Source organism: Lepisosteus platostomus, chromosome 7 (assembly GCF_059453375.1).
Source record: "Lepisosteus platostomus isolate fLepPlt1 chromosome 7, fLepPlt1.hap1, whole genome shotgun sequence".
In the NCBI taxonomy this organism is placed as follows: Eukaryota; Metazoa; Chordata; class Actinopteri; order Semionotiformes; family Lepisosteidae; genus Lepisosteus; species Lepisosteus platostomus.
Genome location: NC_142617.1, coordinates 39914433 through 39932185, shown reverse-complemented (window position 1 = coordinate 39932185; position 17753 = coordinate 39914433). Strand labels below are relative to the sequence as shown.

The 17753-nt window shown below is 44.9% G+C and overlaps 2 protein-coding genes across 4 annotated transcripts in view; one reads left to right on the top strand and one right to left on the bottom strand.

Annotated features, from left to right (window-relative positions):
* Positions 1-1554: 1554 nt before the first annotated feature.
* On the bottom strand, positions 1555-4501 carry LOC148658729 (E3 ubiquitin-protein ligase TRIM16-like). The gene has a single exon (XM_088640275.1). The coding sequence runs from the start codon at positions 3921-3923 to the stop codon at positions 2622-2624; it is 1302 nt and encodes a 433-aa protein (XP_088496401.1). The 5' UTR covers positions 3924-4501; the 3' UTR covers positions 1555-2621.
* An 870-nt stretch (positions 4502-5371) lies between these two features.
* cept1b (choline/ethanolamine phosphotransferase 1b) overlaps positions 5372-17753 on the top strand; it is a 15858-nt gene continuing 3476 nt past the window's right edge. The window contains exons 1-8 of one of the 3 annotated variants that reach the window (XM_088640270.1): positions 5372-5696; positions 8171-8610; positions 11485-11632; positions 13090-13231; positions 14291-14375; positions 16172-16303; positions 16821-16979; positions 17192-17317. In XM_088640270.1, the coding sequence (XP_088496396.1) occupies positions 8263-8610; positions 11485-11632; positions 13090-13231; positions 14291-14375; positions 16172-16303; positions 16821-16979; positions 17192-17317 (1140 nt within the window). In that variant the 5' untranslated portion in view covers positions 5372-5696; positions 8171-8262. Of the gene's footprint in view, positions 5697-8131; positions 8611-11484; positions 11633-13089; positions 13232-14290; positions 14376-14821; positions 14907-16171; positions 16304-16820; positions 16980-17191; positions 17318-17753 lie in introns of all 3 variants that reach the window. The other 2 variants (XM_088640268.1, XM_088640269.1) reach the window with 2 other exon arrangements.

The following is a 17753-nucleotide window of genomic DNA, read 5'->3' as shown; positions in this document are numbered from 1 at the left end:
AATGAAACTGATGACGGATCTGCGAGTTCAGAGATGCACCGTATGCGCAAATCAGATGAGCTCGACTATGAATGGTTTTACACACAGGTAAATTGGGGGTGACAAGTTACGTCCCCCGGACGTTCTCTACGGACCCCAAACGCCTCGATAGCGTTTAGTCGAAGGCACAGGAAAATAGGAGAGATTCAGGCAGGCGTCACATCACAACGTAGTACATTTAGCGGTTAAACAAAACACTTTAAACTTGTATCAATTAATATAAATATTACACGTTTGGTAAAAAGCTGAGAAATCACCGGACTGGTTTTGAAGCCCAATTTGAGATCCCTGCTTTCAAAAGTCACTAAAGGTTTTAAGGTATCTGTGAAGCATGTTATAAATTAAGTTATTTCAAAGAAGCAGTAATATGATTTTTAAAGTTATCAGATTTCATTCAAACGCAATTTTCACTGCTGTAGTAATGAAATTCGCACCTAATTTCGTATGTAGTCACAATCACCCGCGCACATGTAACGCAGTCCTTGCTAGGGGGCAATCTAGCACACACAGCAATGTTGCAGCTAATAATAGCGAGCATTTCAGGAAGTTATTTACCAAACCTGAAAGTTGACGTTTTACAAAGAAAATTGCAACGCAGGAAGACACTCACAAAAACATTCCGAGAAAGTGTTTAGACTAGACTGCAAAGCATTTACAGTACATGCAGTAAAGCATTTAATGTGATTTCTTTACAGAGAGGTTTCTATTATTGTCATCCTGTTGTATCTCTAAGTGTCTAGGGATTATGAGGTCACGTAAAGTCTCTATGCGGTTTATGCGTTTATCAAAATTATGAAAAGGCCAAAAACCAGCCTCTTCAACATTCCGAGTTCTGTTATAACATTGCATTGTGTGTCCTTACAGTGACCTCTTGCGGCGAAAGAAGTTAAAGTTATAAAGACGAATAAAATTGAGACTTCCTTGTTTAGCACCACAGACGAATTACTGCACGCTCTAAACTATAGGCCTTGCCGGACTGGGTCTCTCCTGGAGCAGAACTAGAAACCCGGATTTTTTCTTCATGAAGGCTTCGCGATTAGCGCCTGAATGATAAGTTCCAGCATTCACTTACTGAACTCCCACTCCAGGTCCTGAAACTCCACACACCCACTGGCTTCCATTGCCTCCGAAGTTGTAACTTTATTAAACAGACTTAACCGTTTCCTTGATCTTAATTTTTGCAATCTTTTTTTCCCCAGTAAAAAGCTTCCAACTTCTGTGTTACTTACGAACCACAGTAATGAGGATCTGGCAACCCTTAAACCATTTAAGAGCTAAAAACAAAGAGCTGAAATGAATCCCATTAATAGGTCAATCAAGGGCTGAATTATGTATGTGAGAGTTCAGCTGTCCTAAACACCAGCTTGGGGGACCCCCAAGACTAGATTTAGGAAGCCCTGTCTGACAGTAACGTCACCCCCATCTCCTCTTAGTATTTGCTGTCAATTTCTAGTCCAGACCTGCCACTTCATATGGTCTCACAATGACGTAGTAATCAAAAACAAGAACAGCTCATGATTGTTTATTTTCTCTTTTATTTTGTCATTTGAGCAATAGTCTATACACCATATTATTGTACATAATACATCATGGTGTCATGTAAAACATTAAAGCACAGTATTGTTAAGTCCTTGGTTACCAACTCGAAAGACTGAAAACAAAAGTCATATCAGTGTGAGCCCCCTTTTAGATCAGATCAGATCACTTTGTTAGCCCTATACAATTTCTTGCATTAGGAATTTGTCTTTTCGCATATCCCAGCTTTCTCTCCGTGAGACACACAGACACACAGATGGGGAGAGCGGATCATGAGAAATGAACAGAGCTGCTCTATGTCGAGGTATTATTCTTACTCTTCCTTTGTCTTGACATAATCAGGAATCAGGAGAGTGCTGACACAAACATTATATTTGTGGATAAAATAAGGAGCTGACAGCAGGCACACACGATCTGTGAGGTCCCTGTTTATCGGAGAGTCTGAAAAGTCAATTCTCCCACCCACATAAAGAACGCAAGCAGACGTACAGTTATATGTTGATTTCCTTCTTTGGTTTCCCTTTTATTGGTCTCCTTGCTTGTTCTGACATATAACCTAATACAAATGTATACTTTAGGCCTCTTCTCAACATGCTTAATTACCCTGAGATCTGTTAGATGGCTCCTAAGAGGTGATCAATTTATGATAAAAAGGCATTTAGGAATATGTATCACAAGCTGCTATTTCTGTAATGCAGAAAATCTTGTTTTAAATCAGGAAAGCATCTATCTTATGCATTAGGATGGAAAACCTCACATTTTGTTATGTGCATGGCTTATTCCAGAAAGCATGCATAGTAGCAGTTGGAAACAGTTTGTTGATTTTGGAAAAACACAGAGTTTTTTCCCATGTTGTGGTCCAGTTGGTCAAATATCAGGAGGCACGCCTGAAATAGGGTAGTCTTTAAATTCAGAAATTTAAAAAATAGATCTCAAACTGAAGACTTAAACCAATTTGCCGGTGATTCAGAACTTGAGTGGCGCAGAAAGCCGAAGACACAGAGGTCCCCCAGGATCAGGACTGGAAAGCACTGCTCTAGAAAGTGTTACTGAACAGCTCCCACTTTCGGCAAGTTACATGATGACACACTTCTCACAGTTAACCAGAACAATGGTTCGTCAGACAGAACACAAAATGCAGGGTACACTGGCTGTGTGAATTTAGTTTTAAATGTATAAATATGGACCAACTGATCAGCTACACTGTGAAAAGAAAGAGTCCCTGCACTGATATCTACATGAACCCCAATCTTTGCGGGTTGAGATGTAGACGGAAGGGAAGTCGAAATGTTATTATGCCAAACAGAAAGTTTAGAATTCCACCATCTGAGAGCCCAAGAAACTGCATTCACTCCCAAACATACATCTTTTCCGTCTCCCTTCCTTCCTATGTTCTGGTAAGAGATCCCCAGAGACCACGCACCGTTTCCAACATCCACCTCCCAGTAATGGTCTCCAGATGAGAAGCCCTGGTGAGACAGGACTTGGTGCCAGCGATCAAACCTCTCAGGGAGCCCTGGGTACGGCTGTTTCTCTTTAGTGTACCGCACGGTCTTGAGATCCTCAGAGAGGATGAGGTGAGGATGAGCAGTATCTGGGTCCAGACTGAGTTGTGCAGGATGAACCTCATTCCTTAAAGCCTTGTGCCCCTTTCCAACCTCAGCTTGAAACTGGCTGAACGTTGCACCCAGGACCTCCAGGATTAATTTTCTGTTCAGTGGTTTTTCTTCAAGGCCTCTTAGAGGTTCCTCAAGGGCCTGTGTCACTCTGTTCTGGGTGTCCAGGTGCTGCTGAATGAACGAGAACTCGTCCTTCTCGGCCAAGACGGATTCCGCCTGACGCTTAATCTTCTGAAGCTCTTCGCGCTTCTCACTGAGAGCGACGACGTTTTCCTGCGCGCTCATTTCAAGAACGTGATGCTCTTTCTCAATTATTTCCACGATACGTTCTTTATACGTATTAGCAAGCTCAATTATGTGGTCAAAAACATCCGTCGCGCTTAGTTTCATGTGCGCATTTGAACCCTTGACTGAAGTTGCGTAATCTTTCCCCTTGTCAAACAGCTCCTCGGCTAGTTTCAGGGTTTCCGTGATGTCGTTTATTTTTATTTTCAGGTCAACCCTCAGCTCATCACGGGTTTTCTTTAAACTCTTCACATTATGATTCCTGTGCTCCCCTTCCACGGTGCACGACACACACATACAAGTCTTATCTTCAAAGCAGTAGTATTTCAGCGTTTCCTCGTGCAGCGGGCACTTACGAGCACTGAGGTCCGCCGTGGGCTCCACCAGAACATGACTCTTAAAAGCTGACCGCTCCAAATGCGGTTTTAAGTGAAGGGCGCACATCGATATTTCGCACTTCAGACAAGTCCTCACAGCCGGGTCTGCGTTCTCCAGACACGTATCACAAAGCACTTAGGCTCCGAGTAACTGGACTTAAAACTTTCTATAAGGTTGCGGAGCTTGAAGTTTCGTTTTAGCGCAGATCTCCCTTCGAATTCTCTCCGGCATTCCGGGCACCTGTGCCGCGGTACCCCCGAGTCCTGCTGGATAAGTTTCTGGACACAGGAATCGCAAAGGTTGTGTCCACAGGGGAGCAACTGCGGTTCGGAAAAGAAATCCAAGCACAGCAGGCACCTCAGTTCGTCTTCAAAGAGTTTTTTTGGCTCGGTCCGTGACATTTTTTTTTGCTGTGCTGAACTCAAACACGACAAGCGAAGGTAAAATTAATAATGTTGTTCCTGTAAAGGGCGTCTTTTCGGTTTCGGTTTCTTACACGTGTTATAGCCGGTTTCCGCCGCTCGAGAACTGTGATGTTGCCTGCCATGATTAACAATACAAATATCAGCAATAACGTGTTGTACTAATCCACACTTATGATCTGTCATTCATTATTTACTGTTCACTCTGTTGAACTGTTAGAAATTCATTCTCACTGTTACAAGTTTCATAATAATATTTATGCAAACCTTGTAGTCATTACTATTTAGAAATGTAAATACAACAGAAAGGTTGTATACAATGCAAATCGAAAACCAAAAGATAAAAGGCCTAGTTCATATAAAATTAATAACAATTTGTGTCAGGCAAACGATTTAAAATTCTTAATAATACACGGATGATTTGTACATGTTTTGAATTGATTTCGGAACCCTCCTGACAAAAATAAAGAATTCAGCCTGTTGCAAATGTCTTTCTGTTCTTACCTATTTAACGAATATTTAGGACCTTCCTCTCCAATGCTTTTATGTGATACACATTTTTGCTACCCTGTTTTCTGTGGTCACTAAAACAAGAGATGCTTTAAGGCGAACAAATGAAGCCATACTTTAAAACGATACCTACTGTATAATGACGAGAAGTAGAGAAACTGCGTCTAGACCTACTCACAGACACAACCTATTAAAAAAGGGACATGCTGTGCAATTTTAAGCAAATTCAACACATTTCACCTAATAACGATAAAAAAGACTCGGTTACACTACTACTTAGTTTTAGTGGAAGTTGGTGAACATGCATTATCAAATGCATCAGGGGTCAATCACAGAGTCCCTATACAAAATAAAAACAAAAAGGATTAAAATAAAATATTTTTAAATATATACAAAGTACTGTACTGACAGCCAACATGATTTTGAAAAGTAACAACTAGCCTGGAAAAACTGGCAATCCGCATCGGGCGTATATTTGTTAGTTTTTATTTTAATACAAAAAGTCGAACAGCTCCCCCCTGCGCCTTTCAGGTCGACTCTCAGTCAGTCAGTCCTCCAGCATGCGACGGAAGTACTTGGGCCTTTTTTCCGACCTGTTGGGGCAGGCGGCGCCGTGCTGGGCATTTTCTATCCGGTATCAAGGCGTCTCAGTCAGTCCGTCCGGCAAGAGCACCGGAGGGGTTTTCCTTCTCTTCCTGGAGGTCGAGCGGCACCTCAGCCCCAGCGACACCCCACTGAAGAGGAACCTCCCTGCAGGCGATTGTTTTCCGGCTGCCGGTGAACGAATTTGATTTTGTACAACCTTGCTCACTCCACCCCTCATTTCTAGGTGCTCTTGCTACTGAAGACCCCACAAGGGGAGAGAGTGTGAGGCCGGAGCTTCGGGTCGTTTCTGGAATCTGAGAAGGTAGGATTTTGAAAGGGCTATTTGCGCGCTAATATATATATAATTTATTTCAAAATGTCTTTTCCGCCCATTTGAAAAAAACAACTGGCAGCAAACGCGGTGCTGCGAATGTGTGCATTTTTAAATTTGGGTCTTTAATATCGGACCGTCGGTGTCTGGCGTAGCCGAATTGTACTGACGAAATGTTTTGCGCCGAGTTGTTGTTGCTTTGAAAGCCTTTTAAAATGCCCCCTCACGAGGAGTTGAAATAAGATAAGGAATGATCGTGCAGTGGGGTTTGTGCTGTTTTTAAAACGTTATTTGCGATAGACGGGGCTGTGCATACAGCGGGTCATATTAACAATTGTTAATTCTTAAGGGTTCACATAAATTCTAGGAGCTAGTTCAGACAGAGGCTTTCTTTTTACATCTGCAACTGTTTGGGCACAGTTACATAACGCTCTCATCTTTGTTTTTATTGGTTTTAAATTCTATTTAAATCACGTCCGAACTCAGTCCTTAGTGCGATTATAAAGAATAGTAGGTAACAATTGTAATTTGGCTGTAGTTTCTAAACGAGACTGCAGGAAAATGAACCCCCATACTACAGTCTTTATGTGAAACGACCCCGATTACGCGTGAAAAAAGACCCCGAGGTTTGGTTAGGGACTTCAGACACAAGGCCCAGCCAGTGCCCATCATCTCCGATTTGTGCATTTTGCATCCGGTTTGAAAGCAACATTTTCACTTGTATAACGTTTTTACTTTCGTTTCCATACTTGCATTAAAACGTGCGACTTCAAATTGCGGTGGTAGCACAAATGAGGTACGTACACAGTTGAGTCCACGTCAGAAGAAAAAAAAACTTGGGAATATGGGCTTTGTAACGGGTCTCGCCTTGCAAATGAATGAGACGAGAGAACAGGGGTGCGTTTTTATTGTTACCGCCGGCCTATTTTGTCAGAGGTGCAGGTTGTGATCTGCTTTATGTGTATATTTTTGCTCAGGTCAATCGGACAGTTTATCACAAATCTGCTGCAGGAGCCCCAGGTGCTGGATCTGAAGGGGTGGTGTGTCTGCAGGTTTTCTAAATCTCTCTAAAGCAGCTGAGGGAAGCTGTTAACCTGTGGTCCAGATGAGCCAATAATAAGTTGAATCGGGTTAAGAGCCCAGCTGGCCTGCAATCCTGTCGTCTCACTGCCACTCTGGGACCAGGGCTGGGGGGGACCCTAACCTTCTGATTATGGGGTTATAGTTTTTGTTGTTCACGAATGATCAGTGCTCTTGGCGTGAGTGGGTGCTAACATTTGGTCGTTGCAACAGCGGGTGTTGTTTTTACTTCTTGCAGTTAAAGCATTCGAGCCCTTGCTGTGCAAGTGTTCATCTCCCAGAAGCTGGGTATGTCCTCTGAAGGTGGTGGGCAGGCCAGGTGGACTGGTACCCGCTCCCCCTCACAGCAGTGGTTCCCAGTTCTGGCCCTGTTGACCCACACACCTGCTGGGTTTTTGTTCCAGCCAAGTGCTCAGTTACACAATCAAGCCCTTCATTGACGGAATAATAAGATTAATCTGAGCTGTTTGTTCCCAGCTCCTAAACGTGTTGGAGCTTTAACTGGTGTATTTGGTAACTGAAATAAAATCCCAAACTTGTGACTGGAAACAACATGCAAATATGACATTGAATCAGCTTCTTAGATCACCTATGGCTTGAACTCTATAACTTCGGTGGGTTGGAATGACCAGCAGGAATGACCAGGATTGGGAACCACTGCCTTCCAGCTGCGCTCTCTAACCCTGGTGCTGGAGAGCCCTGGTCCTGGAGAGCCCCAATCCGGCTCTTCTTCTAGGTCCCTTCTAAATGATTTATTTCAACATCAGGAGCTCCCAATTAAGCAGTTGTGCAGTTAACCAAGTAATGGTTCAGAGAGGGGAAACCCTGGCTGAGTGATATTCTGATTTTTCTTCTAAATGGTCTCTAAGTGACTTTTTTCCTACCTTGCCACATGTATACTCGCTCATTGTTAAGTTGTTCCTGGCCTTCGGAAGTCGATTTGAAGGTTGTGTGTGAAACCTGCTGGACTGTTGCACCGCAGGACCAGTGTGGCAGGTTTAACGTGCGCACGTGGAGTGAGGCAGGGATCGGCCGAGCCCCACTGAACCTCCTCTGACGGTAGTCGGCCGGGGTGTCGTTGGGGCGCCGCGCGGTTCCCGGAGGTATCCGGACTGGCTGTGTCTGTGCAGCCCCAACAGAACCGGAGTGGCTGGTTCACATGAGCTCCGCTTTCAGCCAGAGTTCACATCGGGCCACATGGAGGGCTTGCTCGTCCGGGAACCGCTTGATCACACCCGAGTCCGCGTGTCGGAGTTCTTGATAGGCGTGTGAATGTCCCGGAGTCGCCCTAGAGGCGCTGCTCTTCCTGCTTTTCAAGACTCGTTTTTCTGCATACCCCTCCTCAGCGCTGCGTTGGGCGCTGACGCTGGGCTCTCTCCCCGCAGGAGCGGTGCGGCTGCGCTGTGGATCCCCTGCGCGAGGCCGGGGGGGAGGCTAGGCTGTCAGTGAGTGCTGCGCGAGTACCCAGGGGCTCCCGATGAGCAGCCACCGGACCGCGAGGCTTCGCGCCCGGGACCCCGACCGGCCCCTGGACTCGGGCTGCCGGTCGGCCGCGGGGGCCGGCGGGGCGGGGTGTGTCCTGCGCAAGCTGATCCAGCTGCCCGCCCCGCCCCTGTCCCGTCACCAGCTGAAGCGGCTGGAGGAGCACCGGTACAGCAGCGCGGGCCGCTCCCTGCTGGAGCCCCTCATGCAGCGCTACTGGGAGTGGCTGGTCGCCTGCGTGCCGGCCTGGATCGCCCCCAACCTCATCACCATCGTGGGCCTGGTCACCAACATCTTCACCACCCTGGTGCTGGTCTACTACTGCCCCACCGCCACTGAGCAGGTAGGGTGTCTGCAGAGCCCCCCTGAGCGCGGCTTTCTCTGGGGCCGTGTGTGTTACAAAGGGTCACAGGTGCATCCCGGCTTCTAGATGTGCGTCCCTTACACGCCATCTGTGCTCATAATTATATGCTGGCTTTTAGCCATCCCATTGAAGTTACACACTTTTGCTTGTGTCTCTCCCTCTTATTTCCTTTCCTTTCGTTGAGAAAGCAGCCATCTAGGTTCCATAACTTAGGAAAGCCTGCTTTTGGTTTGCGTGTTTGGGGGGGATATTGATTTTTCGGGGCTGGTGCAGGGACGCTGTGTACTGTGTTGTGCTCAGCAGGACGTGGTGTCTCTGTTGTCCTCTTGATTACCTGTCACCTCGTGCGTGAATCCCCTCGCCTCCCTCACGGTGTGTAGCATGTACAAGCTGCAGTATCTCCAGAAGGACACTTTATACATCCAGGACTTAATACATTTCAGTTCTGTGACTTTTAACCCTGTTTATAGAAACAGGACCCCTCTGCCCTCCTCCTGTTTCCCTCATTTTAGGAAACTTCAAGTACGTATGTTTTTGTAACAGGGGTTTTTGTATCCCTATAAATGCTCTCAGATTGTAGCTTCTAAGGTCGTGTAATCTAGAATGTGTGATATAGCTTTGCAACAATTGTACGGATTTTGTTCATCCAGTTCGGGGTGTACAGATAAGGACACGTATTGGGATACAAGCAGAGACAAGACAGCTCAGCCTGAGCCGCTCGTTGCCTCAAGGATATTTTCCGGTCATTTCCCAAGAAATCAGGGTTTACTGCGTGGTTGGACTGCTTGTCCCAGATTCACACAACCTCTTGCGCCGAGACAAACCTGCTGTTCTCAATCCTTAATGCATAACTTCTTAGTTTTTCTCTTGTGTCCTCTGGGGCCACATCTCCCTGCTGCGGGTGCAGAGGCCCACGGGACTCTAGGTGTTGGTACCTTTCAGGGTTTCAATTTCCTGTCTCAAATCACCTCTGTTTAGAGCTCAGAGGGTTTGGGTCTGGCTGCTCAGCTTGTATTGGGTCCCACATGAGCAGTGGCCTCTTTGGGGAAAAAAAAATGGTGCAATAAGTGTGCAGAAGAAGTCCTACTAATCCTATAGAATTGCCGCATATTAGAGGTTATTTCATGCTGAGGGTTCTTTTATTTTTCTTGTTGTCAGAAAAATTGTGAGACTGTTGAGTATTTTACAGATTTAACCTAAGCTGTGTAACTTGCACTTGGTCACAGTGTGAGGGTTCAGTGAACTTACAAGAGAGATAACATGACTTGTATGCACATATTTACAATGTATTGCACTTAATAAGTTAGCGAATAACCTTGTTTCGACTACCTAGAAGGATATAGATGCAGATTACATTGTAAGTTAACCAGTCAGATGTGCTCTGGTTTTCTCAATGATCAGTTTGCACATGGTGGAGTCACCCAGGGAGGGTGCATAGACATCTGCATAGCTCTTCTTTTTTTTGTAGTAGCTGTCATTGTTATTTTCATTTCAATAGAGCAACAACTTTTTTTTACATAATCTCCAGCTGAACTTCTTAGGTCGTTCTAAAAGCACCGTCTTGCTTTTTAGAGTATTCCAACTTTTGAAGTTTCTTAAATCAGGTGCTCGTAAGTCTTGCAAGTCAGATGTTTCTGTGGAAGGCGGGATTGAACCAAGTAGCTGGATTCTTGTGGAGATGAGAAATGGAAAAAAATCTGATTTACACAAGGGGGTGCAGGAGTGTGGAACAAGCTGCCCAGCCATGTGGTTGAAGCCGATACCCTGGCTGGCTGTGATCCTGGGATCAGTTGGCGGCTGATTGTTGAACAGGCTGGAGGCTGGATGGGCCCAAGCAACCTCCTCTGATTTCTTGCCTGTCATACGTTCTTAATCTGCGGGCTCTTCCGCTTAAATTCCGGACGCCTTGAAAAAGAGGAGGCGCACAGTGCTCTCCAGGCTGTACAGCGTGACGCTATTGTAAAAGGCTCAAGGTGGCGGCTCTGCACCAGCGTGATGGGAGTCGCAGGCCCTGCAAGTGGTTCTGCACCATCAGTAGAAGGAGTGGTGTGAACTCTGGCTCTGGTGTTTTGTCGTGCAGTAGTCTGGCAGTGTCAGCTGAGCCCAACAAAGAGGCTTCCCATCCCTCACCCTGCAGGCCCGCTCACCTGTTGGTTCCCCTTCAAGCCCAGCCTAGCTAACTACTTCATTGAGGAAACAAGTTGCTGGATTACAATATCTGCAATCATTTTTTTTTTCACTACCCAAAAGTGTTCCTCAAACGTTAGGGATATTATATCACTTGCGAAATGCAGCAATTAAAAGGATGTGTTAAATAGCCACTTCAAATAATTCTTTGAAAAGCCACTTTCAAAAAATCCTAAATAGTACTCCAAATTAATCCTTGCATTATTATTAAGTCAGTGAAGCATTCAGCTGGAACAACACCCAGTGTGGATCTCCAGGTCTGGGAACCCCTGCAGACAGGGGCACACAAAGGCTCCCCCTTTCTGACCCAGGAACAATCAAAAGACATCCCCTCTAGAGGATATTCAGGTCCAGTTCACATTGTACCTGAAGAGATCAGAAAATGTAAGACTATGCAAAGCGATTTATACACAGACCCATATTATTGAAGCAGCCTGAGGAACATCACTTGTTCGGGGGTACAACAGCAGTGCCTGTCCAGGATTTGAACCCACATCTTTCCAGTTACAAATCCAGAGCCCTGACCAGTTCCACTGTAGTAGAACCTGCATGTGAGTTTTGTCCAGTCCAAGCTTCCCGGCCCTCTCTCGAGTGCTAGATCAGGCTTTCCAGTGGATCGTGTGCTTCAGTGGTTTGGTGAGCTCTCATCTAAGCACTTTGTTTCAGGCACCTCTGTGGGCATACCTGGCGTGTGCTGTAGGTCTCTTCATCTACCAGTCTCTGGATGCAATAGATGGAAAGCAGGCAAGGAGAACCAACAGCAGCTCTCCACTGGGGGAGCTCTTCGACCACGGCTGCGACTCTCTCTCCACAGGTATGCTGATGCTGTACCCTTTGCCAAATCTCTGATTGATCGCACCCTCACCAGGAAGGGTGATCACAGCTCTTGCTAACCTGCCTGGTTTTGAGTGCAACTCATTCCTTCCAAACCCCATGTGACAGAGCAGAACCTGAAACCCGAGACTGTGTGTGCTGTAGTCTGTGGCCCTTGCTTGAATGCATGACATTGGCGTTTCTGGATTTGTTTGACGTAGGCTCTGTTACGAGAAGGCTTTGTGAGGGGAGCTTATGTCCCGCCAGTAAAAAGGGAAGGCACTGCCATTAAATTTAGAAGTTTTTGTTAGAAAAATATTTCTAAATACAGTACTGCTGATATAAGTATATGTCATTAAATTAGATTAAGAAATCTGTAAATGAAAAGCACTGTTAACACAAAGGCCTGTGACTCCTTCTCCAGAAGTGAGTGCAAACTCAGGTGGGACCCCCACCATGCTGAGGAGGAGGGAAGTTAACCTTAGACCTGCTGGGGTACGAGGCAGGTGCATGCCCTGATCTTTCAGCGTGCAAGTGTTTTTAAGAAATGAGTTTTAGAAATCCGAAGAACGTGTTTCTTGTTTTCATATCCGATCCTTTGCTCGTGCCCTCGGCTGTGGTGCGCTTGTGACACGGGAGCTGGGGAGGGGTGGAGGCCTTTTCACTCTTCCCAGTGCGTGTCGAGTGAAGAGGGTGTGCATGCTGAGGATTTTCATTTGATCTGCATAATTAAGATGGCACTGTTGTAATTTGCCCCATCTTAATAAAACACCCAAAGCAGGACTGTAAATGCAAATCTTTTATCTTCTGTCAAAGTAGTTCACAGTTCTGTGCTTCCAGCTCGTTGTGCATGCTGTTTCACCATTGATTTCCCACAGAGCTGCAACAACACCATTTGTGTAATTGAGGGCTTTTATCTTAAACAGAAAATAACCAAGAAAATCTAAATAGTCATCACAGTACTGTGTGTAAACTGTATAACTTTCAAGGGAGAGAGCATGAGACTTTCTGAAAACTTTCCACATGTTAAGGATTACTGGGCTTCATGCAGTGCTAGTGTCTTTTTGCTACTTTATCCTCTTGGAGCTCTGAACAACCATGTTTCTACATTGACAGTTACTACGAAGTTTGGCTACGTGCAGCCTCCTGCAAATTTCAAGACGGTGTGTCTTGTCTTTTTTCTACTCATGTTCGATGTGCATAGAGTCTTCTCCGCTGGAGCTTTTGTGAGCTTTTGTCAATGCCTCCCGCCTGTATTCACCAAGGTGTTCCCACAGTGTTTATTTCGCGCGAGACTGGGCATCTGCGGCTGGTGGGGCCGCATGGTTTTCATTCCCAGTTCCTGGTCATGAGACGTCTCCTCTGCCATCGTGTTCGTCTCATGCCGGTGGCTGTGTGCGCGAGCTGGAAGGAGAATTGAATGAGTCGTCCTCAGACGCGCTCTCCTCTGTCCTGCAGTGTTCGTGGTCTTGGGCACGTGCATCGCCGTGCAGCTGGGCACCAATCCGGACTGGATGTTCTTCTGCTGTTTCGCCGGGATGTTCATGTTCTACTGTGCCCACTGGCAGACGTACGTCTCGGGCACCCTGCGCTTCGGCATGTGAGTAACTTCCCCTGGAAAGCACTGTGGTGTCTGTCTGCGCCATGAGAGAGCAGAGACTTGGCACTCAGAAGCAGGAAAAGGGGAAGCCATTAAGTGTTAATGGCATGGAGGGGAATTCAGAATTGAGAAAAAAAAATTGTTGCTTCTTCTGTTAAAAAAAAAATGGTGTTGCTCTTTTTAAAAAAAAAAGTTTTTAGAATTAATCAGAAAGTATCTTCAATGGATACAAGACCCTGGTAGAAACAAACCTTCAGCCTAAATGCAAGTCCCAAGTGAATTTAAATACCTGGTGGGATTTCACTGGGCACAGCAGTAGTTCTCACTCCTGAGCAAACTGATCTTGATCACAGGATTTCAATTTTCAGATACATCAGATCAGCCCAAGAACAAGTGTATCGGGCTCCCTGTGTCATAGTGTCATTCCCAGCTGTTTAGTCAAATAAGGGAGCGCATTTTCATTAGCACGTTGAGGAGAAACTGCATACAATTCTGCGTGCCAAACTTGTTGGTCATGATGCATTTTTTAAACTGGGGACCGAAGTCTAAACCAGTAAGCAGATCGGTTTGTTTTCAAGCAAAAGGGCCCAGTTGAACAGAACCCTGGTCCTGTTTTTGCTTAAGAACCAATTTGTCAAGAACAAATCGCCACAGTCGCTGGGTGGGTAGAAGGGGGGTGAGGTTTGATCCTCGGCAGTCAGTTGCCAACTGCGACTAGCGTTCCCCTGCTGAGTTTGGGGGGGTTACCTTGGGCATACTGTGCCATGGTATCCCCTGAGATGTGCCAGCCTGGCTGGGCATTTTACATGTAAGGCCAACTGCAAATACCACATGTAGCACTTTTAACAGGGTGTCATCCTTAGAAAGTTTGACTGAAATCACACACCAGTATATCTCCATCAGCTTGTGAGACTGCAGTGCGCAGGCTCGGCTGCTTCCTGCTCTTCTTGTGCTCCGTTAGCAGAGTAGCTGAAGTAATGTCTGTGGCTGGATGGTGGTGTAACTGTGAGGAGCTGATGCTGTTAAGTGTAATGTCTTTCTCTCTTCCCTGACTCACAGATTTGATATTACAGAGTTACAGATCTGTATAGTGTTGTTACAGATGTTCACAACAACTGTGGGTCCAAGGTTCTGGAATCTGACGGTAACCAGATGTTCCTCTAACCAGGCAGTAGTGGTTTGCGGTGTAGCCAGTCAAAAGCCTCTTCTTGCACAGACTGCTTTGGGTGGGGATCAGCCGAGAAGACTCAACTTTGCAAAGCTTTTAGATTCACACATCGTCGCTGCTGACCTCTCCGTGATTGGAGGAGGTGGTCAATCTCAAAATGTGGTTTAAGATTCTTAAAATTGGCATAGCGCAATATAGTAGGATAATACAGGCGCTACCGGTATATTTCAGCTTCCCAGAAAGTTTTTCAAAAAGTCTTGGTGGGGGCAGAATGAAGTAGGTGATGGTGTTTTATATAAAAAAACACCTGAAAAGTGAGACAGTCTGTGCATGACAGAGGGGAATAACACTGCATGGAGGTGGAAATAATTGCTAATCTCTAATTCTGCTCTCAATTTTTTTGCTTCTTTTTGCTCAATCAGAATTGATGTGACTGAAGTACAAATCTTCATAATAATCATGTATTTGCTGGCAGCGACTGGAGGATCGGCTTTTTGGCAATCTCCGGTAATTTGTTTTTCCAATGAAAAGTTTTTTTTTGTTTTTTAATTAAAGGAATCACCAGTAATATCCAGGTCAGTGTTAACTGCATGTGAATCATTTTGACACAAAGTTGCAATAACTGATGGAATTGCAGGTTTTACAGAGGCAGCGTCTGTATATGTAGGTTATATTGTTTCAGTTCACTAAAGGAGAATCTTTTTTTAAAACAAGAAAGTTGTATCCCAGGCCACCTTAAGTGGATGCAAGATTTAATGCATTTGCCGAAGTACCAATAGAATGTGATTTGGGTTTATATGTTGGCACAGTTTTATAGGTATACACTTGCTTTAGGAAGATTATCTTTAAGAAGTCTATTCTGGGGTTTTGAGGTACTTACCTTTCTTGCAACATACTTAACAGTGTTAAGCTTTGGCTGTTGTGTACTTGTGTCTTGATTAAAAGGCCATTAGATATCAGACTGATACCCACAGCCATCTTCTCCTTGTCAGTTTTTTCAGCTATAGAAGCACCTCCTAGCGTCCTATAACATTGTAGCCATATTGGAGTAAAACTGGAGGCACGTTGCAGGCCACTAACATTGAAGGCACATTGGAAGCCAAAAGCACTGTTAATCCTTATTCTCTGATTTTCACAAGCATGTTGTTATGCATGCTCAGTTAGAGATATCTGTGCAGTGTTAACTGAACACTAAGCTGTCCACGATATGAATTGGAATGCTGGCTTGAGCACTGAAAAACACCCTCTATCCTTTTTCATTTACCTGTGCAATAGTACAATAGAGTACTTTATATCAGGTAAGATGACCAGCTATTTGCTGAAGCAGTAGAACCTTAGTCCCCAGTATTTGCATTCTATATTTGGGATGATGATGATGGAAGAATCTGAAATTTTGATAACTTTTAAATCTATGTATCCAGTTGGCTTGTTGTTGTACCCATTAAGAAATTGCTGTTTAGTCTGTACATGAGAAGCCCATGCAAAACCGTTATCATTTGGTCACAGTGTGTGGCAATAGAATGTCTTTAATGCACCTGCTTCATTTGAATTGATTTCAGTCCAGTGGCTGAGAACATTCCTCATACATCAGTTCTGTTGTCACCTTCTGCAGCACCCAGTTCATATTGCAGAGTTTAAGCAGTGCTGGATTAGTGTAGCACCTCTGCCTCTGTTCAACTTTTGTGGGGATTTTAGTCAAGCTCAGCTGCAGCAGTTGCATGCTAACACTGTTGCAAGTGCTGTTTTTATCAAGACCCTTCTTCAATCCCAAGATTCCAGTGTTAAACATCCAAATGAAGATTGTGCCTGCTATCTGCACAGTGGTGGGAGCTGTATTCTCCTGCACAAACTACTTCAGAGTCATTTTCACAGGAGGAGTTGGAAAAAATGGCTCCACAATAGCAGTGAGTAATTCTCACTTTCTTTCTGCTCATATTGTTTCTCTCAGATAGAAAGCTCTTAGCCACCTATGTAAAAACTCCCATGCTCTTTTCTCTGGGAGTGTTCCTGGACCGTGAGCTACTGCATCGTTCCATATTAAAAAAACAAAAACCTGAATGTTAAAAATCTTCAGAGACTTGGAAAGCGTCCAGAAGCTCTTTCTAACAGCTTGCATGTCTGTTTTTCAATGCCTGTATAAGATCCATGTAGACATGTCTGTGCATGAAATAACCTATATCACACAATCTGTTTAAAAATCCTACTTTCTAGTAGCCCCGCCTCTGTGGCATTGGAATTATGACTTATCTCGGAAAGCTGTTCTGTAAGAGGGACAAGACAGCTGGATATCTTGTTCCAAATTCACAAAAGCCCTTAGGACTAAATTACAGTTTGCATGTTTTGTATAATTTGTCAAAAGCATTTAAGGCAGACACTTTTAGTGATCCATATTTTGTATTGTTCTATGCTGATATTTTGCAGGGGACCAGTGTGCTTTCACCTTTCTTGCACATTGGGTCTGTAATTATCCTGGCAGTCATGATCTACAAGAAGTCGGCCGTCCAGCTCTTCGAGAAGCATCCCTGTCTTTACATCCTGGCGTTTGGTTTTGTGTCGGCCAAGATAACCAACAAATTAGTGGTGAGTGTTTCTGTTGCTGTAGCCCTCCTCTGGTCTGCTTTTGCTCCAGGGACTTGAGCCTTTAGTCAAAGAGGTTTTCTCCTTTAGGTCTGTGCCCACCCTTTAGTTAACTGTGGTCACCTCCACACAAACAGAGCATACTCCACTTTTTGTAATTCAGTTCATTTTGTGATCAATTCTGAATCTCGTCTTTTTTTTTTTTACCCCCTCAGGTTGCACATATGACAAAAAGTGAAATGCATCTTCATGATCTGGCCTTTTTAGGGCCTGGGCTGCTGTTTCTGGACCAGTATTTCAACAGCTTTATTGATGAGTATCTGGTTCTCTGGATTGCTCTGGTAGGTTTGCAGTGGTGTGAGGAAGTGTTAAGAGACCATCGGTGAAATGGTGCACGCCTTGAGCACACAAAGATAAATTGCTCTCGTAATAAGAATGCTATTTAGAAAGCAGGAGGTGTAACTGATAAAAGTTCCCCTACCGCAACACTGGTTGCGCACTGCACACATTGCTGGTTGAGTCCTGGGCTGTTGGATTAACCAGCTGTGAATGTGTTTCCTCAGACAGGTAAGTGGGGGTCTGTTCAGGATGTGGGGTTACTGGTGAAAGCTTCATGTGGTTCTCTAGCACTGTGGCTGTTGCTGTGGTGCTTGCAGTGTGTGTAAGAAGCAGATGGCTTGGCAAACACGCATTTCAGAAGATGTCTGTACATTGATTTTGTTTCCCAGTGTTAGTGCGCTACATATATTGATGGGATGATTGTTGAATTCACATTGG

Excerpts from the sequence above, each read along its gene's own strand:
- LOC148658729 (XM_088640275.1), bottom strand. The coding sequence starts at position 3,923 with ATGTGCGCCCTTCACTTAAAACCGCATTTGGAGCGGTCAGCTTTTAAG.